Here is a 27,213-nt window from a genome sequence, read left to right on the forward strand (position 1 = left end):
ACCAAGGTCCTCGCTGACTGGAGGAGGGGATTTGGGAGAGGAGTAAATGCAGGGAAAGCTGGAGGACAGCAGGAGCAGGAAGGCCCAGAACCCAGCAGGGGGCCAGATTTGAGTTGCGTCAAGGACGAAGGAGGAAAGGGAAGAGAGGATGAACTGATGAACGGACACAGACATAAACGTACTATTTTTTAAAAAAATAAAAGGATCACTGGGAGGAGAGTAACTTATGGGTAAGAACGAAAAACTGCAACAGCACAATGAAAGCAAAAGTGAGTAAAACTGAAAGCAGGTCCAGAGCCATGGTAAGTCAAAGGAAATAGGCTGGAACGGCAGCAAGAAGGGTTTAAGTCAGATCCCAGAAATAATGTCTTGGAGGATGCTGGACATAAAGACAAGCTGCACAGGGCTCTCCTTTTTGGGTTGCTTTTTAAAGCCAATGGACAGCATCTCCCCCTTCCCTCCACGCTCTCCTACATCTAGTCATTTGCTAGGAGTTATTTAACAAGAGTGCTTTCCACAGCGAAGACAACTTCTGGAGACCGCCGCTTTCCCGGTGCCCACCCCAGCTGTGCCACCTCTGCAGCCCTCAGCCTCTCCCCGACAAGGCTACCCACCTGCTTCGCTAAGCTGGGACAGAGGACAGGGAACACGAAATGGACCTTATCATAGTCCAGGCTCCCCAGAAGCAAAGACACCCACGTGCTCCCTGAGCTCTAGTCTCTGACAGACTAGAAGTACAGTGAAAACTGGTTCCAGTGCACACACACAGAAGCTTGTCTGGGCTCTAGTGGGCAGGTCCAGAATGCTGTTCCACATGCCACTCTCCCAGTCAAGCATAAGAATGGCCCAGCGGCCACCCCACACCCACATACCAATATCCATTCCCGTACACACACTGGTGCCATCAGCCATCACGTCCCTTTGCACACACATACCTATGTGCATGGCCCCAAAGCCCGACTCGCCTGTAGTCCCTCATGCCCCAGCAGTGGCTGCCCACGCCTTCCTCGTCTCCCTCACTGTTTAAACCCATGTCTCCCCCAAACCCAGGGTCAGGCAGATTCCTCCTTCTGGGAGATACTTAGCTTCTGGAGGTGAAGGGACGCCCACTGGGAGGGGAGGGCTGACATTCAGTGCGGATCCAGCCCTAGGAATGCCCCGAGGCTCCTCCTGTCCAGCCTCCCTCCCACCTCCTGGACACTGTGTGCTTCCCTCCCCCTCAGTCAGGTGACCACCTTCCTTCTCCCACTGTCCGGGCTGCTCCCCATCCATGGACTCTCCTGCTACCCAGGCTTATTCCTGAGCAACCCCAATGCTGTGGGTATCGAGGGGACCTGTGGGAGGAACCCGTGTCCCAGTGCCATTGAGTATCAGACTTATTTCCCACTCAGACACAACTCTATGAAGTTCTGCCTTCCAGGTCTGAGCCCTCTGACCCCTCCCTCTGGGTCAGCAGTAGAGCCTTGCTTCCTGCTCACCTTGCTCCCCTGCAATCTGCTCAGTTCCGTGCACAGTCAGTCCCAGGAAACTGGGTTAGCCAGTGCCAAGAGCCAGACCGGAAAGGGAAAGGTTCTCCACCTTCAGTCCTGCTCTTTTCAGTGTGGAATCCTGTCCGAACTGTCCCAGGACTCCCAGACAGAAAGCCACTGTGTGTGTGTGTGTGTGTGTGTGTGTGTGTGTGTGTGAAGCAGGACTATGACACCCAACCTCAGGAAGTCAGGCCTCTATTCCCACTCTCTCACGCCCTCTACAGCCCCTTCCTTGCAGCCGCTAACCTCCAGGCCCCTCCAGAGCGGAGGGGGTCCTCACATATTCCTGTTGCCCACCCTCCCCTTTCCCCTCTTCCCCCTCTGAGTACCCCAGCACCATCCCTTCTCTTACCGAAGCAGCAGGGTGGGAGCCACTGACTTCCAGCCTGGAAACTGAGAGCTCCAGAGGGAGCTGGCTTCAGTGACGAGGGCTCAGGAGGACAGTGACTCACAGCTGGAGTTTTCCACTGAGCGCCTGCCCTCTGTGGCTTCTAGGCAAGCTCTAGTCCTTCACAACCACTAGCCCTCTTTGGGATTTTCCTAGAGAAAGCACCCTCACCATGCCTGTCTAAAGGAAGGAGCACAGAGGATCAAGGCCACAGGTACAGGATCTGGCAGGCCTGACTCTCCACTCTTACCCTATTGTCGGCCAGTCTGATCACTAGATAGGGACATGAGTTTCAGTTTCCCACTCTGTAAAATAATATGTCCTCTTGCAGGGCTGCTGTGAGAGAAAGAGAAAAAAAAATCATAGTAAAGTGATCACAAATACTTACAGGGCGTTGCTGGTGTTTGTTGTGGGTCCTCTGGACAGAGAGGCTGAGATCACGGCGGGTCTGGTCCTGAACAGCACGAATGATGCCCTGTCACCTCTCAGTGCCAAGGCACATGGCAAAGACGCATCCAGAAGAGCCTGGTAGCTGTGAGTGGTGAAGGGCATGGGCTGAATATGTGTGTCCTGTACTGGGGGCCCAGTGGGCTTCTCCAGAAGAGGGTCCCGAGCACACACTCACAATAGCGGGGACAAGTCTGGCCCACAGCCCCTCCTTTAGAGGACCGAGGCGCTTCTTCAGCTGTAGGTGGGTGGAGGCAGGGGAAGTTGTAGGAGAAAGGGAAATGTCCCTGTACATACACTTCCTCTTTGTCTTTGAGGACTTCCCAGCAGTGGAGGAATGTGAAGCGAGACTTTCAGTCTGTAATTTTCCATCAGACACCCCCACTCAGCATCTCTCAGGCCCTTTCAGCCTGTCCCATAGGGTTCCCCATTGTGAAAAGGCCAGGGTGAGTTTCAGTTCTCAGATGGCTCAGCTCTGTGAAGCCATAAGCCAGGCTGGGGGCAGTTCGAGCCAAAGAGAGCCCAGCCCCCAGAGTCACTCTTGTCACTCCTGTGCTCAGCTAGCCTGTGTGATCCGTGTCACAGGCCTTGTCCCTGTATATTCGGTGCACCACACACATTGACCGTAGAGCTTGCTGCAGAGGGGACACTAGTGCCCATGTGAGTAAATAGTTGCAGCTATCCAACATCAAAATACTCATCTGTTATGGTTTATATTGAGATGTCACCCTAAACCTCAAGTGATCAGAGGTAGGACGTTTGAGAGGTGATTGTGCTATGGGAGCTTATAGCTGACTTGCTATTAGGAGGTAGAGTCTGGTAGGAAGAGGTGGGTCACTGGAGGTGAGGCCTAAAAGAGTTCATCTCCCTGTCCAGCTCCTCCCTTGACTCTGTCTTCTGTGCCTTGCCTCTCTGCCATGCCATCCTGCTTTGGAGCCAGTGTACTATGGAGTGAAGTCTCTATAAACCTCTCCCCCTTTAAATTGTGGGAGAAAGGGAAGTTGGGTATGGTGTCTCAGCAGTGAGAAAAGGGACTAAGACACCGTCTTCCTTAACTCGCCCTTTTGCCCACCCTGATCCTCCTCCTGTGATCCTCTCAGGCAGCAGTTTGGGGAACAGGGTTTGATTCTTCTCCCAAGAGTAACCTAGTCTTTCCCTTCTTTACCTGATTGCCTCTGGCACTGTCTTTGAGCCCTGTCTTTGAGCTCTATCTTTATTCGTTTCCACTGCAATCTCTATGTTCCCCAACACCGTTTGGGTATTCAGAGCAATTGGAAAACTCTGGAAGCCAGGAACCCCGTCTTGCCTAAGGTAGGAATCCTGCAAAGTCTAGCTAAGTCAGGGCTCTTTCCATACTGGAGGCTCATAGTTAAGATGAAATATGATTAAATAAACCAGTGATCTCACTGTAATATCCACAGTGTTGGATTCCACAGATGTTCTCATCACTGCCATCTTCTCTGACCCTGTGCTTGCTTTGGCAGACCTGGGATGGGACCCACTGCCTGAGCATCTAACTCAGGCTCTGTGCTCTACATGTTACTTCATATAATCTCCTTGAGAACCCGGGAATATAGACATCATTAGCCCCATCTGACAGAGTGAATGCTGGGGTAAACAGAATCACATGCTTTGTCCCAAGGCCATGCGCTAGCAAATGGCAGAGCTGAGATTTGGTTCCAAAAACCTACACACTTGATTCTAAAAACCTATACTAGATTACACTGTAGCATACTGTTTCCCAGACCATGAATATCTAATGGGTAGGGATCTAATTTCAAAATCCTTTGTTTCTATCTAGCATTTAGTACAGTAGCCCTGCCTCAGAGTAGGCGCTTGGTATTTATCAGACAGACGGAGGGATGCATGGATGTTCCTTGGGGAAAAAAAATATCACCTCAATTTCTAGGAAAGCATTGTTTTCCCAGAACCAAGACATAAACTAGAGCATGGAAGGCTCAGTTCCTACTTTTCTTGACCAGTACTGCTGTGCTGAGCAGGACCACAGGGTCACAGGATACTGGTTATTTTAGCAGCACCTTTCTCTTGCCTTCTAGCAAATATGCTTAGCTCCATAACTGTAGCCTTCTTCCTGGAGGAAAATCTGACCTTGTTACAGCAAGGACATCTCTGTTAACTGCTAGTGCAATGTAGGGGCCTCGAGTGAGGGTAAATAAAGGGATTTGCTTGAATGTGTTCCACGAGCAGCTGTTCTATACTCTCTTCAATAACTCTATGATGTAAACAGTATTATTTCCATTTTTAAGGGAGAACACTAAGGTCCAGAGAGGTTAATTTGCCCTAGGTCACACAGCCAGTAAGCATGGGGAGCTAAGTATGGACTGTAAAATCCTAAAGGAATGTGCTGGGCTGACTGCGGTGTCTCTGAGTCTTTGCACATGTGCACATTTGTCTAAGGACAATGAGGGACTCTGTGTATAAGCATGTGGGAACCTGAGACCAGGACACACACACGTGCAAAGTCTGAGCTCCCTGGCAGCCTGGTGTGCTCAGTGCCTAAGTGCTTCCCTCCCGCCAAGGGCTGTGGTTTGGAAATTCTCCCATTGCCTGTGCCTCTGCCCTCTGCACTTGGCTCTCCCCTCCCCCGAGGCCCTTTCCATCTGCCTTCCTTCTATAACAGGTGTGGCCTCTGGACAGGGAGGATTTCCCCTTCTGTTCCTGCTTGCTCTCTTCGTCTAGGAACTACAGAATTCAGACTCTACCCTTCCATGCAGGAAAAGAAGATGGGACTGAAACAACCCTCCTCCACCTCCAGCCCCACCTCTTCCACTCCCTAGGCCAAAGCTTGGTCCAGGTACAAGGCTCCATCTCCACTTATCTGTCCTCCCTGGATGGTCAGAGCATCTCCTCCTCATCCATTTCCCCCAGCTGGTTTAATAACTTCACGCTGACTGACACCAAGAGGCTGAAAGCACTCTCATACCCATGACCTCCTTCGAGCCCTACAACAAACCCATGTGAGCCAAGGCACAGTATTATCCTTATCTGGAAGACAAGTAGGAATCACAAGGAGCTTTCACAAGGACACGCAGTAAATTAGATACAGCAAATGAAGAGGAGAACTAGTTCCCTGATTCTTGTGCCAATGGGTGATTTTCACACTATAGTCCACCATTGTGAGTCTCCTAAATAAGATGCAAATCTCTAGCACAACGGCTCTGTCCCTTCCTGGACTCAACAGATCCTTGAAGCTTTGATCAGAAGGCTGGATGCTCATCTGGCTTTCCCAGGCCACCTGGGCTTACACCATCTGGTCCCTTCCCACACCTACTCCTCTGTGCTCTTACCTTTCAGAGCATTTGCCATATTTGTTTAAGAAATCATATCTGACACCATGAGTTGGGACAGCATCACACAGCTCTGCACAGCGGTGTTCTGGAAACAATGTGGGACAGATGGAGAGGCCAGGTGTGTGTTGGCTCCACCTTCAGGAGCTTCTCCACCAGATTCACTTCTTCTAAGGAAGGCCTGTGGCTGAACCCGGTGCACTGTCCAGAAAGGCCAATACATGGGGTGTGTGTGTGTGTGTGTGTGTGTGTGTGTGTGCATGTGTGTGTATAGGGTTGTGCTATTGGTGATTTTTATAAACTCTTCCAACAATAAGAAGTCAAAACTTAAAGACTGGCAAAGATTGTGGAATATTTCCTCATAGACTGACATGGAGAAAAAAACTGAAAACTCTAAACAGAGGACCCTGTGCACCCTTGATAGCAGCCCTGAGAGTCATGGGATGCACCACTACCACCCCAATGGCACCAGCAGAGTCTGCTGATAAGGTGGCAGAGAGTTTAGTTCACAGGGAGGAGAACAGCAGCCCCAGGTTCAGCCACTTCCACACACATACACAATGCCACTGGAGCATCTCGCTGCCCTCCAGGCTGCCAGGTGACGGGATGCTGTGGCCTGGGAGGGAAAGCTACAGGGGTGGTCTTGGGCTGGGGGAGCTGGTTGGCTACAGCACTGCCCATGGGTCCTGGGGCCAGGGGAGACTACAGAGATGCCTGTGGACCCCTGGGGCCAACGCCGCTTGCTGAGCCCCAAGAGAGATGGACTCTGCCTCCCACTGGCTCCTCTTCACAGCCTACCCATCTCAAGCTGCTTAGGCTCTCATGGTGGTGCTGAGGTCATGGCAGTGCCACCCCCTTGTGGCCACACCTGGTGATAACAGCACCCAGTTTTGAAGCCTCTTGCAAATTTAGAGGACAGGCAGTTCTGTGGATGCAGGGTCCTCTGCTGACAGAGTCCAGGCTCCTACACCCACCTAGGCCTGCAGGCCACGGCTGTGCCCTGCTGCCCCAGGCTGGGTCGACGGGCTGACACAGAGTAGGCAAGGGCACAGGCTGGGAAACAGCTAGGGCCCTGGTCTCCTTCATCCTCCCTCCACCTCCTTTCCTATCTCACAGAGCACAGGTGGAGAACATGGGACACCTCCCAGGATCCACACACCTTGCTGTCAAGCTCCTATCACAGCAGTCACCTCTGCTACAGTGTCAAGGAAGAGAACTCAGTGACTATGGGCAAGACAGGAGGGAGCCGGCCCCACAGCCACAGCTGCGCAGGGGGAGGTAGCCAAGGCACAGGCTGAGGGCAGAAAACAGACTGGATGCAAGCATTAGGGAAAAAGATGAATTTAATGGAGGCAGGGAGGAGGCCAGAGGCCAGCTGCTCTCCCCCCTACAACCCCTTTCGGGCTCTCCAAGCTGCCTCAAAAGATACTCTGGACATTGGCATCTCACATCTGTCACACCTGGGGTGTGACAGGGAAGTGGGGGCAGGAGGCCCCCAACTCCAAAGGCAGACTCCACAGTGTCCCCCTCTGTCTTGTCTGCCCAGGGTGAGGACAGAGAGGCACAGTGAGTCTTTTGCCCTCTGGCCCGCAGGCTCCATCTGAGGGCCTGCCCCTAGATGTTTGATTCCAGTTCTGTGAGTCGAAGAAGAGACATCCTGGGTGTGGCAGGGGCAGAGGGTCCTGCTTGGCTCCTCTGGGGCAGGTCCTTGGCTGGGCACAAGAGCTGGCGAACTCTCTGCAAGGACAGTGGCCATGGCTGTCATGTGGCAGATGAGAACTGTCTGCCACGGTCCCTCAGCACCAACATCCACCTGCCTCCTCACATACCCACCTCTGGGTGCCAGCCCGGTAACTACAGCCTGGGTCCTGCCATTACCCGGTCACTTTTCCTAAGACTTCTCAGCTCACACTCTGACCCTCCTTGACACTTGTTCCAACTCCCCAGCCCCTCTGAGCACCACCTCCCCCCACCCAGCAGGCCACCCACCTAGCATCCATAAGCTCACCTCATCCAGAGAAGCCCCCATCCCTCTGTGGAGATCCTACCTCTCTGAGGGGGCCCTTGAGGCTGATGAATTTGTAAATGATCCAGGTAGGAATGCAGACCATGGAGGACAGAGCCAGGAGCCAGCCCAGGGCATCACCCCACCATGGGTACATGTACTTCTTGTTGTAGGTCAGTGGGGTATACTTGATCAAGGAGAACAAAAAGGTGGCCTGGAGTGAGAGTGGAAAAGAAAGAAGGTGAGGGTCTCTGTGCCCTCAGTACCCCACCCAATGGCTGGCCTGATAGGTTTCCTTCTCTGAGCTCTGATGTGCTTCCAGTCAGCTTCCAAACTACACCACATTCTGCTCAGAACCCACTTCCCCAGCAGATACTTCCAGGACCCATGCTCTGTCACTCGGGGGCCCTGTGTCCCGAGGACCTCTGCTCATGGCTGACTCCTGGTCAAACAGGGTGATGCACCTGGGTGCTCTAAGATGCATACATCTCTTGCACCTAGAGGTAGGTAGGGCTGTGAGTAGTTCCGGATAGTGTCCACCTCCCTCTCCACCATCCTCATGTCCATCTTGTACCCAGCAGGGCTGAGTAACTGCTGACAGCAGCGGAAAGCCAAGGGGCAGCACAATGTGTTCAAGCCTCAGACTGGAACCAGGCTGCCTGGGTATGAGTCTTGGCTCTCTACAACTCTGTCACTCCCTAAGTTGTTTTACTTCTTTAGCTTCAGTTTCATCTGTAAAATGCATGTCATTGTGATTGTTGCCTTACACAAGAAAGTACCTTGGGCCAGGAATACAGTAGGCCCTGTAGAACTGTTGCTATCATGATGGCTGTGGTTTTTAATGTTATTCTGAGCAGTCCAACCCTTGAGTTTCAGTCCCTGCCTGTGACATTAGATTCACACTGGGCTCTTGGTCAAGCTGTCTGACATCATCAGACCTAAGTTTATCCTTCTGTGAAACAGAAAGGAAGAGTCTATCTTGCTGTAGATTTCTAGGCTCCAATGGGAAGAGGAATAAAAATCCAAGATGATTTTCAAATTCTAGAAAGAACTCCACTCTAGAGCTAATGACCTCCACCTCCACCCCTGCTACCGCCCTCAGGCACACCTTTCATCTGTCTCCATCCCTTGAAGATTTCCTTACCATGCACACAGCTGGTGTGAAAAAGAGCCAGCAGTATTTGATAAGAGGCCATGGCCTGTACCCAATCATATCTTCAACATTGTCATAGAAGCGTCCAGCTCCTACCACAGAGAAGGGGGGAGGAAGGAGAGAAAGGACATCCTTCAGGGTCAGGAAGGGGGCCATATAGATTAGGTGGGAAAGGACCAGTAAATGGGAGATATCATGGTTGTCTTTTCAAAGCATCCTAGGGTTCATAGCATAAATGACAGCAGGTAGAACTTGGTTTAGGGAGAGAAAAATCACATTCTGATTTTCAAGGTTTCTCCACGCAGCAGAGTTTTGGTTTGGATAGGCCCACCTGAAGGGGTCTGGGTGCAGGTAATGCAGGTAGGAACTCAAGGCAACTTCTGGAGGGTCCCACCAGCCCTGGCCACTTGGGGGCTTTGAGATTTCTGAGGTTTGGGTAGGGTGGAGTCTGGGCAAATGTGGGTGTGGACAGCAGATGTTGCTGAAATGCACTAGAGTGGAAGAGATACTGGGGAAAAGCCACTCACCATAAATCCAAGCCACACTGGAGGACTCAAAGACAGCCACGAACAGGAGGCACATGCCACTGGCTGCATAGTAGTCAAAGAGCTGGAACACATACATGCCACCCTGCACAGGGGAGATTATCCCAAGGAGACAGACAGACTTACTCCCGTGCCCCACAGCCTCAGCTTTGGGGCCCAGAGCAGCCTTGGTGAAATCACAGGAGACAGCTACTAAAAGAGAATGTGTTTATAAGCCATAAAACACTAGGAAGATATGGAAAATGACTGTTTTATTATTGCTTTTGGACGGAAGATGAATGAAATCAGACAGCTATCGTTAAGTGTATTCCTGAGAGTATTTAGGAAGGACCCAGAAGCCCAAGTATAGTGTCTAACAAAGGGTTGTGACGGAGTTGTTGTTGGTATCATCAAAATGCCAAATGCCGGCTCTTCCAACCTGCTTCTCCCCCAAGACAACACAGATGCCACCTGTCCCCAGGGCTCCCCTTCCCCCTGTGAGGTTATGTGCCGAACTTGGTTCCATTGCCTACGGGGTCTTGCTGGGGAGGCAGCTTTTCCCAATGCTTTCTGTGCCTCTTTGCTTACAATAGAACCAAGTTCCCCCTCATCCATTCTTTCTATGGGGTCAAGGAGAGGGTCCCAGTGGCCCGGAGGCAGTCGCCCTGACTGACAGTGCAGCTGATTATGCTGCTGCTCATCCTCATAGGGTGCTCCTTCCAGCCTCCCAGATCCTTACCTCGGTAAGCATGACCAGCCCCAAGAGGAAGGAAATGATGGCCACCACAAGGATGAGGATCTCCCTCCGGTTCTTCCTGCGGAACCTCTGGGGGTACATGTCCACCAGTGCTGTGACCAGGCTTTCTACGCACACAAACTAGATGAGAGGGCAGAAGGATCGGAGGGAGAGATCTGCTGCAGCACACCTTGTCACAGCTCTGGATCTGGCTCCCAGAGTCAGCCTTGCCAGCCTCTCTGACTCCAGCCCCAGAGCTGAATGTGGTTAGGTCTGGACCATCCTGCGGACATCCACTCCTGCCAAGTCCCCAACTATTTTAAACTCCCTTGGGGCAAACAGCTCAACCTCATGCCTTCTGTGTACTCTCTCCTTGCCCACACACCCAGTCATCACTCGGGCTCCGAGAGGCTACCTCTTGATACCTGGCTATCGAGTCCCAGCAGAATGACCATGAAGAAGAAGCAGCAGGCCCACAGAGGAGAGAAGGGCAGCATTACAACAGCCCGAGGGTAGGCGATGAAAGCCAGGCCAGGTCCTAAGGTGAAGCAGAGGGATACAGCCCCATGCTGAAACTTCACCCTAAAATTATCACCATCACCACTATCCTGACCCAGGCCAAGCCACCCAAACATCTACCTAGTCCCCAAATTTCCAAGGCACCAAACCACTGTACGCTCACTAGCAAGAACAGAAACTAGAGACCCTAGCTAAAAAGGACATTTTCTAAAAGGGCTCTGGGCCTTTGCATTTGTTGCTCCAAACCAGAGGTGTCAAACTTGGAATGAGTGCAGGAGCCAGTGGGCCAGATAAACTCATGAAGCAGACCTAGCATAAAACAAGAAGGAACCTGAGCATTCTATGGCTGAAGCAATCACTTTGTTATGTTTACAAAGTAGATGGTACCAAAGAAAGTACCTCATGGGTGAGACTCCAGCCTATGGCCTCCAGTTTATCACTCCTCACCCTCCCACAAGTAGCCTGGCATTACTTTTAGAATGCCACTGGCACACATCCTCTCAACTGTATGAATGTCCCTCTCAGCCACTCATGGGGCAGGAATGAATTCACAGGCATGGGAAGCTTTCACTGAAACATGTGGAGAACCATTTGGCTATCACCTGCTTCCCCGAGCCTCAGCTCCCACTCTGGTGCAGCAGGGACAGTGGTAGCACCTACTGCATGCATGCTTCACACTATGCGTGACAAATCCCTCATCTGAAGTGCTTGGCCCCAGAAGCGTTTCAGATTTTGGAGTTTTTCAGACTTGGAATATTTGTATAGAATCTACCAGCTGAGCCTCCTAATCTGAAAATCAAAAACGGTCCAAAATCTGAAACTTCTTGAGTATCATTTCTGGATCTCAGGAACAAAGAACTTGTGGGTACTTCCCAGTGGCACTCACCCGACTCGGCAACCTCAGAGATGGGCACACCCTGCTCCTGGGACATGAAGCCCAGGATGGAGAAGATGGCAAAGCCGGCTACGAAGCTGGTGCCGCTGTTGAGGAAGCAGAGGGCGATGCAGTCCCTGTGGGGAGCAGGTACGGAGAAGGAAGCAACAGGCTCATACAGGGGCCGCAGCTCCTCCAGGCAGACACTCACTGAGCCCTCACAGAGGCCGGGCGGGGCTCCCCGTCAAATCCAGATGACTATTCCAAGTGCTGGTCCTGCCCCACCCGCCACCACTGGCTTGGCTCAGTAGTGAGATGAATCCAGATGACACTAAAGACTGATGCTCCAAGCGCCCCCACCCCCAAGCCACTACCACACTTTTGGAGACACTGCTGCTCTGACATAATTTCATCTAGCGTGACATGGATAGTGGCAAACAACACATAACTCACAAAGTTCTATTTTAGAAATGCACAATAGGATTTTTTTTTTTTCATCTGCATTTCAACTAATCACATTTGGCTTCAATTCTCTGAGAATGAATCCAGAAGGCAGAAAGGAACCCTGGGGAAAGGATGTGGTGTGAGGGAGAGGCCTCTGGGAAGCACACCCAGGAGGTGAGGTGAAAGTCTGCAAGGAGTCAGTGTTTGCTGGGGCAGATTTACCAAGCAGGCCAGACAGAGGCTCCACCACAGGACAGCTGTGAGGTTGTTGCTCCTCACCTAATGCTCTTGAGCCCACTAATCCCTAAAGTAGCCAGGGCAGGCAGACTCCCTCCTCACATCTCCCAGGTGATTGCTGCTTTCTACCCTTCCAGAAGCAGCCCCTCCTCCCATCCTGCAGTTGACTCCGTTTGGCTTCCAAGAGCACCTTGGCATGGAAGTAGGGGTGTAACAAAGGCAAATGCATGAGCTGGTGTGGGTCAGAACTCGCACCCCCAGTCACCTGTAGCAGTTGTTGTGGTACTTGTTGTAGCTGCCCAGGGCCATGAGGCAGCCCAGGCAGATGGCAAAGGAGAAGAAGATCTGGGTGCCTGCGTCCATCCACACCTGCGAAGGAAGATGGCAAGAAGGCTGACCTCCTTGGAAGTGGCCCTCTGCACCTCCATGGGAAGACACAGCCACAAGCCAGGAACCAGCCAGGACCCTGCTGCCCTATTCACTCAGTGGCCCTCCTCCCTGGGCCCTGGATGGGTTTGTTGAGCACCATAGGAGGAAACAAAGAGAAATCTGAAGGAGATTTGGTGGACGACAGGTAGGTGGGTCAGGGCTCCAGAACAAAGGAAGGTCTGGTATCGAAGGTTAGATGGCAGAAACAAAGCCCTGGGTTCTGTTCCACTCTGTCCTATCCCTAATAGGAATCCAGGCACAAGATCTCTAGGGATATGGGTCTCAGAACCCTCTGTCTAAAAACCAGGAAGGGGGCCCGGGATTTAGCTCAGTGGTTCTGCTGCCTGCCTTGCAAGCTCAAGGTCCTGAGTTCAATCCTGGTATCATAAAAAATAAAAATAAAAACTAGGAAGAGTAATCTTCCTTCTCCACAAAGTCTGGAGGATGAATAGAAGTAAATCTGGAGAGGACTTTGTCCTCCTTGGGGAAAACACCTTTCCAGCTAAAGCTCACTAAGGCTGTCGCTGTTATGTCAGCTGTCTGGCCCAGTGTGTTCATGTTGTGATCTAACAGCTAGAACACCCCAAAGAGAAAGAACATCAAGTCGATGGGACCAAGGAATCCTTCAGAGTTGTGGGAAGGGGGGCCTATGAGCAACTCCAGGAAGCACTAAGCTGTGGACATGGCCCTGTGTTTCCAGGAGAAAGGGCACTGGATGACCCCTTCTGTGTCTTGGCCTAGCCTCACTCCAGGAGCTCCCAAACAGGCTCCTGCTTTCCATAACCCTTCCAGCCTCCCCTCATTTCCTTCTACTAACAGCAACCTCCGGTTCCATACACAAAGCTCAATTCCTCCCTGCCTTCCCCTAGCCCTAAACATGGCCACCACCCTTCACCTCACCCCTTGCTCTCTCCTGTTATAGTCAGCCCTACCTGAGCATCAGTTTTCCTCTACATTGTAGGCCGATTGTCTAGAATCACACTGACTGGCATCCCCAGGTGAGACACTGAATCCTGAGCCCCAGAAACTGTGTCATTTTCAAAGTTTCCTGGTCATCATAATGAACACTAGGTGTGAGATCACTGCCCTGTGTCCCTGAGGACAGCCATCAAGGACATGCCCAGGACATGCCTCCTCTGGTTGTATTTCCACCTCTGCAGGAATGGGGACCAAGCAAGGAGAGATTGTGAAGAGAAGGGAAGAGAGTCTCCAGCTGTCCATTCCTTCTGCTCACTGGAAGTCCCTTCTCTGAGTGTTCTCTAAGGTAGGAATTGCCACTAGGGAAAAGGGTCAGAAGCAAGAAGCATAAAGGAGGATTTAGAGTGCTGGTGCTCACAAAGAAATGACACAAAAGCCCAAAGCACAGTGACAACTTGACCCTGAGGAAAAATTATAATGGAGAAAAGAGAGGGGGTTGGGGATTTATGTCAGAAGCTAGAGAAGGAAGTGGAAGAATGAAATCAAATCCTGAGGACAGCAAGGTGGGTGCTTGCACAGTGCAGGGAAATGCCACACCACATTTGAGGAGAGGCTGGCCAGTCTGGTTGCTCCTTCTACAGGTTCCAAATCCTTTACACTCCTAAAACTCTGCCTATAGTCATCTCAGGAAAATTCAGTGGGTCCCTCTGTTCTGTCTCCTTCCCACCTGGGTGAGTAGTTTCTCAACAGCATCAAGTGCAGGACCTTACAGCAAGACTCTGAGCTTGTGCAGAAAGAACTGACTGGTGTCAGAGATGTAAGGTGCCTGGTTCCAGGGCCCATGGCATCTCCTGTCAGACCAGGAACTCCCTCCAAACAGCCAAGACCCTGAAGTCTCCAGCCTGGGTGTGTGCCCCAGACAGCACACAGGGTACAGATTGGTCTACACATTACCAAGAAAACTCCCAAGAGTCCTCAGGACATTCTGTGACGGCCCACACACAGACAAGCAGGGGCTCTAACCTGTGAGGATGACAATTTGCAAAGTTGGGCTTGGGACAAATAAGGAGAGAAATGGTGACTTGTTGTTCACTTTACCTGGCCAGCAGGGGTACAGGCTGAGCCAGAAATGGGCTAGAAGGAGAAGTTTTTGAGAACAAAGAGCCACTGCAGGAGAGCAAGGGTTCAGAGCCCAAGGGTCAGATCCTGTGGTGCCTTTGAACAGAGCCCTTGCTGGGAGCTTGGCAGCCCCCACTCTCTGCACAGCTGCAGCCCCGAAGTCTGCTGGAACAGGGAATGGACCGTGCAGAGGAGGCTAGGGAACATGCAGAGCAAGCTGTTCTGTTCCCCGCCACAGGGCCCCACTCCCTGCCCATTCCAGGAGCCCCAGGTTCCAGAACAAAACTCCAATGTGTTTTTAGCTGGGGCAGAAGACAGACCAAGAAAAAAACAAGTATGAAAAACATTTGGTGGATTATTGGTGAAAAAATAGATCTTTGGGGAGAAAGAGACTTCTGCAATATCCAGAAAAGATGTTTCAACCTAGAGTACACCCACAGGATTTTGAATACCTACCTTGTACATAATAGAAAATCATGGTCAAATTGATCTGGGTCCAATTCCTAACTGCAACCATCACTGGCTGTGTGACCTTAGGCAAGTCACTTAACCATTCAAAAACTCTTTTCTCATCATAAAAATGGGTAAACTAGCAAATAAAGAATGTATACAAAATGTCCAACACATAAATATTAGCTTTCTGTGCTATCTGCTAAAATAAAAAGTAGACCTTAAAACTCTCAAGTAATGCATACCCTCTGGGAAAGATTTATCACGGTGTTGAAGAGTACAGACTCCAAAGGAGTACTTGAATAAAACCCAAGCTCCCCAACATGGTAGTTTTGTGGTTATCCCATGCCTCTCAAGTTGTCTAAGCTTCCACTGTCTCCATCTATAAAAGGGAGCTGATACCCATCTCACAGAATGAGTGTGAAGAACTCAGAGAAGTACCTCGCAGAGGAGGAGCACATATACATATGAACCCGCACTGCCTGTTATTCACTGCTATTACTTTAAAACACAACTTGCATTTCAGTGCTAATAAGGTGGTGTCAGCTTCAGTGAACTATACTAAAATACAAAGACTAGTCCTGACTCATGGTTTCAGCCTCCTCCTCAAGCAAAATCTGCATTTGAATTATTTAACTCAGGGATTTAAGGGGCTCAACAGGGCTCTTGGGTCCCATCCCCCTTATCCATTTACCCAAGCTCAGTATAATGAAATTTCAGAACTCAGGAAAACAAAAAAAAAAACAAAAAAACAAAAAAACACCAGGGGCAGAACAAAGTAGGTAAAGCCTGAGTCCTCAGGGGCTGTCCGCAGGGGGAAAGGCAACAGCCAGCCCAGCACACAGCATGCTGGGCAGAGGAAAGGCAGAAAGAAGAGATCAACACAATATTGTCTCTGCCTGGCTCCTGGCCCCCAGCCTCAGCGCTTGGCAGAGAGATGTCTTTGGTCTTTGTGTTGCTAGCAGGGATTTTGCACCTCTCTCAAGTGCCAGGCAAATGCCAGCTGGAATTATTACACTTCCTGGGGAGTGCCAACTACATTCAATTAGGGCTCTGACAGGGCATCTCCCCCTGCAGGTGCTGCGAGGCTCACTGATGACAAAGGCCTTGTGTCAGCGTGGGACCAAGAGCAGGCTGCCTTTGAAATAGCTTCCTCCCCACAGCTGCAAAGCACTTGGAAGACATTTGCTCTGTGTGTAACCTACAGCTGCCTGGGGTTGGAAGGATGGTGTCCAGGGTGCAAAATAAGTCTTATTCCCTGCAGTCAGCCAGACACGGAATCATAGCCTTATTAATTTTCTGGCCTACTTTCATGTGAAATGGCTGAAAGTTACTATATACCAGACCCTGCATATAGAACAGGCCTGGTACATAATAGATGCTCAACACATTTTTTTTTCTTGGAACACATTTTGGATGAATAAATGATGAGAGAACCAGAGACCTCACCTTCAGAAATCATAAGCCAAGTACAGTGGCATGTGACTGTAATTCCAGCTATTTGGGAAACCAAGGCAGGAAAATCAGAACTTCAAGTCCAGCCAGGGCAAGTTAGTGAGATCTTGTCTAAAAATAAAATATTAAAAAAGAAGCCAGTAATCCCAACATGCTAGAAGGCTGAGACAGGAGGATCACAAGTTTAAACCCAGTCTGGGAAACTTAGCAATTTAGCAGAATCCTGTCTCAAGTTAAATAAAAAAAAAATTTTAAAGGGTTGGGGATGTAGCAGTATAAAAGCCCTGGCTGGGTTCAATCCCCAGTGTCAATATTAAGAACAACAATAGAATAAATGGCTGAAGATACTAGGATTAGAGGTCCCATTTGACCCAGCTATCCCTCTGCTGGATATCTTTCCAACAGCATCATACCACAGTGATATATGAGCACCCATGTTTATAGCGGCACAGTTTTTAATAGCTACAATTTAGGAACAGCCAAATGCCCATCAACTGGAGACTGGATAAAGAAGATGTGGGTTTTCTATACTACTCAGCCATAAAGAATGATGGGGAGGAGGAGGGGGTGAAGGGAGGGCAGGGGTAAGGGGAAAAAATGAGAACCAAGACTTGTCACGTAGAGGTACAAGATCCCAACAATGAATGTAACTGTACTGTATCCCTAAAATGTACCAATAAACTCAATTAAAGCTGAAAAAAAAAAAGAATGAGAAACTAGAGTCATTTATAGGAAAATGGATGCATGTTGAGGCCATAGTCTTAAATGAAATAAATAGGACACACACAAATAGTATATACCACATAGTTTCTCTGATGTGAAAAACTAAGTGTGAATAAAGTTCAAATTGTATAACTGATAATGTGAAAGGAAGAAAACGGCTAAAGGTGTAGGGGAAGTGGGAAGGGTAGGGTAAAAGAAAAAATATAAGGAAAAAATGGAAACCAAGTCTTTGTAAATAGGGAAGGGTGGAGGGAGTGAAGGGAGGGCAGGGGACTGGGGAAAAAATAAGAACCAAGATACAACATGTAAAGGTGCAAGATCCCAATGGTGAATGTAACTGTACTGCCTACCTAAAAAGTACCAATAAACTCAATTTTGTTTTTTTTTTGGTACCAGGGATTGAACTCGGGTCCTTGTGCTTGCGAGGAAGGCCACCAAACTGCTGAGCTAAATCCCCGGCCCTCCAATAAACTCCGTTTAAAAAAAAAGAATAAATGGCTGAAGTAGGGCTTAGTGGTAGAATGTCCTGGATTTAATCCCAGGGTGCGGGGAGGGTGATTCAGAGAGAGAGAGACACAGAGAGATCACAAAGTACATGGGATTCAGACATAGTTCCAGCAGCAGGTATGAAGAGAGAAAATTCCTTGAGCTTTTGAGCCTCAATTTCCTTATCTGTAAAGTGGGGAATCCCTCAATGATCTACTACAAGGATTAGCTGAAATAATGCATGTAAGCCTCTTAACAGTGTCAGTGACCTAGTAAGTTCCAGTTCTACAGAGCTGTTAAGGACAAAGGTGACACAGTCAGAGAGCACTATAGGAACAAAGGACAAACTCCTGGGCCCTTGAACTATTAGTCATTAAAAGTATGATTTATGTTTGCTTCTAAGATAGACTAGGACTTGGAAGTGTTTTGTTTTGTTTTTAGTAAAAATCTTGACTCTTGGATCTTCCAATACCCAATAGATAACTAAAAACAGAACAAAGCTTGACCTTCATATTATGAAACTCGGGCCAGATCCTTTATCAGCTCTCTCTCTCTCTCTCTCTCTCTCTCTCTCTCTCTATATATATATATATATATATATATACACACACACACACACACACACACACACATATATATATGCAAGTTAGTCATTTATGGAATGTCTAAAAGTTGGCAAAACCAGATTTATTAGCCCTAAATTTACCTAGCCTATCTCATCACCCTTCAAGACTGAGATCAATTACACCTGAAGTCTCCATTGCCTTAAACCTATGATCACCTTGGATTCTAACAGAGCCTCACATGGCTGAGACTGCCTTTCAAGACATGGGGATTCCTTCCATGGAAACCAAATTGCTCAGTTCACGAGGATTCCTCTGGAGCTACAAACTCATGATTGACATAGTGATCGGCCAGGCTCCAGCCTTCTTACAAGCATCCCATAAAACTAGTCTCTGCCAATCTGATCTTCTTCATCAGTACGTCCCCTCCAGGTACTACACGAGATGGAGTCCTTTCCTCATTTTCTCTTACTTTCAAATTAAAGTTTTTCCTGTAAATCCATATTGTTATTTTAGTTTTTAATTTCTATTATCACTAAGCCGGGACCCACACACCAGCTAGTGGCAAATCCATAAATACTAGGCCTCTCTCTCCTTTTTCTGGCCATGCCCCTTCTCTCAGCCCTACAAGCCCTGCAAGCAAAGGGGAGCTGCAGCTGCTGTTCACAACTCTGCACTTCAGAGCCACAATGGCTTCCTCCTGCATAGCAGACCTGAGCCAGACTCTTCTCAGGAGCTTCAAAGCCTTCCCCCGACTCCTCTGCCCACCCCCTTCTGCTTGCCTCCTGTTATGCAGCACAGCTTTCTGGTTCCAGATAAGTCAAGGGGCTTATAATTCAGGAAACAAAAATACACCCTGTGGAAAAAAAATATACCTTGCAGGGCTGCCATCTCTTTGCTGAATGCTCTGGGACCACAGGTTGCTCCTCTGTGCAATGAGGAGGCTGCACTAGGTGGGGTCCTGTAAGCTTCAGCAGCTCTGGTTCGGTTCTGGACACGACCCCACAGCCCAGATGCAGTGGAGGTGACACATGGCAAATGGGAGTGAGGAAGATGAGCTCTCATCCCACAGAGGCAACATCCAGGACCAGGCTGATTCTACAGACAGGTTTCTAAAGGGTTCTCTGGCTGTGGCTGGGAACCCTTAGTCCCTGAAGTCAAAACAGAAGACACAGCTGTGCTGGGGAGGCTGGGAGACTTGAGAATGGCTCAGCTTCTTGATCACCCCGAAATTCTCCCACAGAGAAGTCATGGCTTCTGTGGAAACTGAGTTCCCAGGGCCTCGGGGGAACTCAACTATGTGCCCTTCCTTGGTCTTACTCCCTCTCAGCACATCAGTGACTTTGTTTCTTTCAGTACTGAGTAATGAACCCAGGCCTTCACACTGAACTATGTACCCAGTCCTTTTTCATTTTTCATTTTGAATTCGGGTCTCACTAAGTCACTCAATTACCTAGGCTGGACTCAAACTTGATAATCCTCCTGCCTCAGCCTTCCAAAGTGCTGGGATTACCGATGTGCACCACCATACCTGGCTGTCAGTGACTATCTTAAACATTTGGAAGCCATCAAACTGATAGCCTCCAACAACAAAGAGGAATATCTGGACTGCGCACAACCTCTTACTGCCCAGCAGGCAGAAGCAAGGCACAAGGTGGAGTCACACACCCTGCGGTTGGGGCTTATCCATGCACTACTGGCTTTGCCAGCCTTCAGAATGGTTGCCAAGGAAGAGAAGAGGAAACATCCATCAGAACTAGGGTCTGAATTCCACATCACCAATCTGCAAGTAGCACTGCCTGCACCAGGCTGGCTGTGGCAGAGGGAGTGTGTACAGTGACAGAAGAAGAGATACCTCTGGACAACTGACAGGAAACTTAACACCAACCCAGCTGGTCCAGGGAGGGACTGGGAACATAGGGCCAAGGAAGGGCTCACATGGGCAGAGGGAGGGCACCAAAGAGTGATGGGAAAGAGAGAGGAGGCTCAGGAGGAAATGCAAAAAATGCAGAAATGAGGACAGTGGGTAGATGGAAGGGAAATGAGTAGAATCTATGAGTAATCATGCTTAGTGATATATTAGCAGTACCTAAGAAATATTGCTAGGGCCTCAGACCCAAGGAGTGGACACACTAAGTCCATATGCCACTACTCACCAATGTCTGCAGGAAGAAAGACACCTCACCATCACTATGGACACCCTGGGGACCCCCCATCCGAGCCCAGGGAAAGCCTGGAACTCGAGGACCGTCAGACCCCATGACAGCCCTGGTCTGTACCTTCTTACCTGGGGATCCCACAGACGTGTGAGGTCAGGATACAGGTAGAACTGAATTCCTTTGGCTGCCCCAGGCAGTGTCACCCCTCGGATTAACAGGACCACCAGCATGAGGTAAGGGAATGTAGCTGTGAAGTACACCACCTAGTCAGGGACAGGTAAGAGTCCGGAAGAGTTGGTTAGGCCGTGTGAGAAACAAAGGAGGGGCCCGGAGACCATGGCAGACAGCAGGTGGGAAGGCAGACACTATCCCCACCCAAGGGAGGGGGAGCTAGGGGATGTTCTCCTGCTCCTCGCTTTCCCATGCAGCTGTTCCAGTCCATCTCTCCTGCCTGGGGCCACAACTTCCTCTCTCTGCCCTCCAGCTCAATACAATAGCTCTCCCCATACATATCCAATAAGTATTTGTTGAGTGGCTGAATGAACATAATCCTTTTCCTAGTAAATATATGGAATTGCAGCAAGGGTTGTCAGTTATGGAAATATCTGTAACACGTGATCTCTTCCTCAGAGTTTAGGAGCTTAGCACAACCAGGCAGCCCGATAAAGATGGAAGCTTCATTAGAGACCAGTAGGCTTGAGTCCAGAAGAGCTCAGATACTCTCTAATACCTCAGACACTCTAAGACAAAGAGACCCAACACTCTTGAGTTGATGAGAGTCATTCTGAGGTGAAGAGTATGAATGGAGTTCATTACCCACAAAACTGTTCTGTGAAAGAGGGAGGCACCACCTGTGTTCAAGCTGTACTGCGCTCACGTGCATGGTATATTACAAGGTCAAATTCCTCTGTAGGTGTACTTCCTGCCTTTGTCTGTCCCATTTTATTTCTGAGAAATATGTGGGATCAAATCCAGGAAAGGCACAGGATCAAGGAAGAGAGCCACCTAAAATCTTGCAGGGTCATTCCCCTCACTAGGCCGACACTAAGGGAACTCCTGGAAGTTCTCTGGACAGACCTTGCCTGTGGACTTGACCCCCTTCCAGATGCAGAAGTAGCAGATAATCCAGGCGAGTAGGAGGCACAGGGTCAGCTCCCAGCGCAGGTCCCCCAGGTGCTCGATGCCATCAGAGATCTTTAGGACCCGCCTCCTGGGGAAAGAAGCATCAGGCCTGGCTCTACTTTGGCTACCAGCCTCAGGTCTTCCTTCCTTCTTTCCTTCCTTCCTTTCTTCCTCTCTCTTTCTGCAGTGCCGGGATGGAAACCAAGGCCTCCTCACACATGGTAGACAAGTGCTCTATCATGGATACTTACCCCAGCCCTGAGCCCCAGTATAGTAGCCCACCAGCCTCCAGTCTACTCTTGTCTAAGCCTTGTCAGATGTTTACCCTTGGATCTGTGGGGCTTCCTTTGCTCAGGAATGAAGTTAGATGTAAAAGTTGGCAAACATAAGCTGTACAGGTGAATTTGCTCTGAGACCTAGTCTGGCATGGGGAAGGAGGTACAAATATCCATTCTCCCAGCCAAGCTATTGGGACATTTTGATATGTGGAATGGAGGGGCCACACAAGAGGCAACAGAGCAGCAGAAGAGAGGAGGGTGGCTGGGAGTGTAGATGCACACACAGGTGTACTCTCTAATGTAAAGAGAGAGCTGCCCAACCCAAGGGAAATGATCCCCGAAGCCAGCCCTGTACTAACCACATAGGAAGCACAACGGAACACTCAAGTGCAGGCTGGGATAGAAGGAAACAGAAATTCCCCTTGGGCCCACTGGGAACCCCATCCCTCACCCTTTTTGGAACACACAGCCCACAGTTGGAAGGAAAGAGGGCCTCACTCACTCCCAGAACTCGATGACAGGGGAGGTGGCGTTCTCAGAGGTCACATTCATGGAGCCATTGGTCTTCTGGAACTCCACACAGTTCTCTGCTCGTAGATCCCAGGGAAGAAGAAAACGAAAGACATCAGCCAACATTCACCTCAACTGGGAAAGGTAGGGTATTAGGAGAATGGAAGGGAAGCATCAAGAAGGAGCTCAGCTGGTGTCTGTCTGTGCAAGCCCTCCTCCCATGTGCGCTGACCTTAGCAGACCCACCTCACCTCCCCACACAAACATACTGTGGGCTGTTTGTATGTATATTCTCACTAAAGTGTGATCAGATGTGCTAGGGAAGATCTGCATATGTCAGCTGCTTCCAAGTAAGCAAACTTTTGCAGGACACTGTGAGAAGTCACAAACTTGGGGAACAGTGAAATGCCTTCGAGGAAGTGATGCCGCAGAGTGGCCAAGAGCTCCAGCCCAAGGCCAGAGCACTCTGGCTCAGATCCTCACCCTCTGGATACCAAATGTATGACCTTAGGTAAGTGACCACTTGACACAGTAAGTGTCATTTCACTGATCTCTAAAATGTAGACGCCACCATTTATCACATAGGATCGATAGGGGGTTAGATGGCATTATGGCTTGTGTCTAGAAATCCCCTCAAGCCTCATGTGGTCATAGATGGGGGCGTTTCCAGAGGTGGCTGGGTCTAGAGTTGTGATTCTGGGAGTAAGGGTGTGTGATTACTAAATCAGTCCACTGACGGGTTTGGCCTAGTTTTGGATAGGATTAAAGGTACCCCACCCTGGGTGGAGAAAATATAAGGGAAAGAAAGAGGACTAAGTACTCTCTTGTCGCTCACTGCTGGTCACTTGCTTTTGGTGTCTTCTGCTTGCCATAAACTGTTGCTCCTCTGTGATGCCCCTCTGCCATGCCACCCTGCCTTGGAGCCAGCCAAATAGACTGAAACCTCTACAAATTTGAGCTGAAATAAACCTTTTCTCCTTCTACTTTGGGTTTTAGGTATTTTATCTCAGCAATGAGAAAAGTAACTAAGATGGAAACATAAATGTGAAGTGCCTGATAAGTGATGGATCTTCATTTTATGTGTCACTGTGGAGTGCCACATAGAGTGTTGACATTCTTTTAAATATTTTATCAGCATAATAACCCTGGGAAGTATTAAGACAGATACTATTTTCTCTAATATACATATGAAGAAAATGAATCTTCCTAGAAATGATCTATTACAGCTCATAAGTAACAGTACAACCCAGAATCCAGGTCAACAAGCTGTGTAGATGCTACCTCAAAACACCAAGACTCTGACCTCCGTCACCATACTGGTGCAGGTCACCATCATCTCTCAGCTCCTAAGTGGCCTCCAGTTTCTACCCTTTCTTCCTCTGTCAGATCTCTATTGAGTAGCCAGGGCGATTTTATTAAACCTTATATTACTTTATGTCACATCCCATCTCAAACATTCAATGAGTTTCCCATCCCAAAACCCCTTCAGCCACCTTAAAGGCCTTATCCTCCAACACCTCTAACCTCAATTCCTCCTTCCTCTTTTCTAGCCACACTGGCCTCCTTCCTGTTCCCTACATACTTTGGACCCAGAGCATCTCAGGACGGTAGCACTTGCTATTCCTCTATTAGAATGTTCATCTCCTTGGTAGCTAGATAAGTTACTGAGTTCTTGTTCCCCCTTGTTGTTCAATCATTTTTCAAAGTCATCACAATAAGGCCTTTCCTAAATACCCTATTTAAAATCATACCCCACCACTAAAACTCCTGAGCCTCACCCTGTTTTATTTTTCTCCATTGCATTTCTAACAGAATACATATGTCTTTCTATCATGACATATATTACTCTTTTAATTTGTTCATGGTCTGTCTCAGCTGCTAGAATAACGGTTCCAGAAGGGTAGGGATCTTTGTTTTTGTGTATTAACATATCCCCAGTGCTTAGAACAGAGCCTGGCAGAACAGGACCTCAATAAACACCTGCTGAAAGGTTGAAAGCCAGTAAAGGGGTCTTGCCACTAAACCATACCACCTTCCTGGAAGAAAACTGTCATTTGATCGTGACAGGACAAGATAGCCTATACTATTCAAGATGCTAGGCTCTGAGCAAAACCAGGCCCACTAGACGGTGACAAAAATATTCAAAAGCAAAAGATTTAGGCATGAAATTTGCCTCAGAATTGTTTCAAAGACTTCCAGCCAACCCAAATGTGGATAGTCCAATCCTGCCCTAACCCAAAGCTATAGCTTCATCAGATTTCATCAGTCACTTTACTGGGATCTGGATAAAACAATCACTACTGACAAGCTGGTTGTCAGGGGTGACTCAGTGCACACGGATATAAACAAAAAAGCAAAAACATATATGAAACATATTAGAGTAGAATAGATTTTTAAATCTTTCATTCAACAAATGTTTTTTGAAAGCATATGAGGTAGCTGACAGAGCCTTTTCTGCATCAAGATCTTACCAACTTGTATAAAATCAATAACTGTATAACTCAATAAATAGAAAGTTCAGTGAGTGCCACCTCAAGGCTGGGATCAATATAGGTATGGCCAGGCACACCGGAAAGGAGCCTAGTGCAAACCTGGGTGGAGGTGCCACCCAGTTTTGACTCTTTACCTAGAACAGGATGGTGTGATGCAGGGTGCCAGGGAGGGCAAAGTAGAACCCAGAGAAGAAGCAGGGGCCATGGGGAGGCAATTGTACAGGGAAGGGGAGGGAGAGGTATGGCCAAGTAAAAGGCACAAAGGCTAAGCCCTGTAAAAACATTTTCCCTGGCAAGTAAAGGATTCAAAATCTAGTTCAGAACTCAGTAACATATCTAGCTATTCCTGCTTCAAAGCAGTAGATCTATGGACAAGCACCAAAAGATATTTAGACAATTATAGCAAGATGTAGTTATGAGAATCCAAACAGAATAGTGACCAACATGCTTTTCATCCATGCTATCCTATAGGGTAGTCATGAGCTCATGTGGGAATTTAAATTAAAATTAAGTAAAAATTTTTAAATTTTGTCCCTCAGATGCAGTAGCCACCTGTCAGGTTGCTCAGTAGCCACTACTGGACATACAGAGAACACAGTCATCCTCATAGACAACTCTTTGGACAGAGCCAACCTAGATATTTTTGTTGTCAGCACTTTCAATATATTAGATTAAATGGCTCTATTGCTGTCCATGGCCCACACAGTATTACGAGCACAGAAGAAGTTAATTGCTGTTATAAATTATATTGATGACATACAAAACAGTAAATTCCCTTGTCAAGCCCAGATAAATTATAAAATTGAAAGACCTAAAATAGTATCAAAAAGAAGACATGAGAAACAAATAAATGAACAAATAATAGGCACATATATCAAACTAGTCATATTTCAAATTGAAATTTAAAAATTAGTTCGATTGGCATAATATATGAATTGAATACATCAATTTATTTCTAAAAGAAAACAGCCTGTGACATTTGTGATAGTGGCGACTTCTTACTTTTTTACTTGTTATTGTGCGGGGATCAAACCTATGGCCTCACACTTGTGCAAGACAAGCACTCTACAGCTCCTCATTCTCTTTGGCAGGAGGATACTGGGGATCGAACTCGGGACCTTGCACTTGCGAGGTAGGTGGCGGAACCACTGAGCTAAATCCCCGGCCCCTCCTTGCTCTTATTCTTGAGGTGAGTTCTCCATGATCTACTTGGCCAATTTCTATAAGTTAAGTCTGGGGAATGGGTTTCTTGGGACAGAAGGGCACTCCCATTCCTGCTTATGTGTCAGGGCAAGCTGAGGAAGTGGCTCTCTAATGTGACCTCACCTGTGTTCCACTCATGGTGGCAGCTTCCCCAGGGCAGGTCAGTGGTGAAGCTGCTGAAGAGGTAGAAGAAGGCCCAGGCCAGGACGATGATGTAGTAGATGTTGAGGAGCATGACAATCACCTGGGAGGCATAGCCGATGCCTGGAGGGAAACTGCAGAATTGAGCTGGGGACATGGCACAGATTTCCCACACTGACCCTAGTGGTTAGGGAAGGGCTTGTTCTCTGCTGTCCTACAGTGAGAAATGCTGTGGCCCTTGTTCCCAGACCATATGAGGGCTTCTCTCTTGCTTTCTGTTTCTCTTGGCCCCTTCCTGTGCTGTCTCATCTCCATCAGGTTCTGAAAGGTCACTGATTCAGAGTTATTTTTTAAATGCTCCATAATACCAATAATCAATGATTCCCAGAATTAGTCTCATATGTTTCTGAAACATAAAACCACAAGATCAGAGACAATTTGCAAAGGAGGAAATGCAAATCATGAATGAACACTTTTAAAATATAATATTCATCCTTTTTAATTACTGGTGTGTAAAATGACATAGTGATGAGACACCATTCTGTGGTTACAACCTTAGTGAAGTTTTTACAATGGGTGTAACTCAGGGGCTTCCATGCTGCCTGCATATCAGAATGGCCCAGGAATTTTACAATATTCCAAAACCTAGACTAGACCTCAGACCACTTAAATCACAACCTCTGAAGATGTAGCATGGGCCACAGAAGGTCACATCAAAGGTCCTTAGGTGAGCTCAATGAACAAAGTTTGAGAACCACCAATAGAATCCAAGATACAGAAAAAGATGACTACTCACACCTGGTGTCATTGTCACTGTCTGTGTCATTAATACAATGTAATAAACCAGATCAAGGGATGCTAAGTTGATTATCCATTTGCATCCAGTATTATTAATCCTAGCAATTTTTCCCAAAGAAATAACTCCAAAGGTAGGGAAATTATCTAAACAAATATACATGATAGCAGAATATTAAAAATTTACAACCAAGAGAAAATAATAA

At 48.4% G+C, this 27,213-nt stretch overlaps 1 protein-coding gene across 6 annotated transcripts in view; it reads right to left on the reverse strand.

Annotated features, from left to right (window-relative positions):
- Window positions 1-2,384: 2,384 nt before the first annotated feature.
- Slc6a13 (solute carrier family 6 member 13) overlaps window positions 2,385-27,213 on the reverse strand; it is a 60,468-nt gene continuing 35,639 nt past the window's right edge. For 3 of the 6 annotated variants that reach the window (XM_010630332.1, XM_010630330.3, XM_019208365.1), the window contains 13 exons: window positions 26,195-26,335; window positions 22,369-22,453; window positions 21,544-21,676; window positions 20,595-20,729; window positions 12,430-12,533; window positions 11,496-11,620; window positions 10,516-10,628; window positions 10,094-10,231; window positions 9,358-9,460; window positions 8,822-8,922; window positions 7,721-7,891; window positions 5,673-7,409; window positions 2,395-2,449 (listed from right to left, as the gene is read on the reverse strand). In XM_010630332.1, coding sequence (XP_010628634.1) covers window positions 7,287-7,409; window positions 7,721-7,891; window positions 8,822-8,922; window positions 9,358-9,460; window positions 10,094-10,231; window positions 10,516-10,628; window positions 11,496-11,620; window positions 12,430-12,533; window positions 20,595-20,729; window positions 21,544-21,676; window positions 22,369-22,453; window positions 26,195-26,335 — 1,472 coding nt within the window. In that variant the 3' untranslated portion in view covers window positions 2,395-2,449; window positions 5,673-7,286. Of the gene's footprint in view, window positions 2,450-5,672; window positions 7,410-7,720; window positions 7,892-8,821; window positions 8,923-9,357; window positions 9,461-10,093; window positions 10,232-10,515; window positions 10,629-11,495; window positions 11,621-12,429; window positions 12,534-20,594; window positions 20,730-21,543; window positions 21,677-22,368; window positions 22,454-26,194; window positions 26,336-27,213 lie in introns of all 6 variants that reach the window. The other 3 variants (XM_010630331.3, XM_033760744.1, XM_010630333.3) reach the window with 3 other exon arrangements.

Source organism: Fukomys damarensis, unplaced genomic scaffold (genome assembly GCF_012274545.1).
Source record: "Fukomys damarensis isolate Sample0158 unplaced genomic scaffold, DMR_v1.0_HiC HiC_scaffold_5, whole genome shotgun sequence".
Taxonomy (NCBI): Eukaryota; Metazoa; Chordata; class Mammalia; order Rodentia; family Bathyergidae; genus Fukomys; species Fukomys damarensis.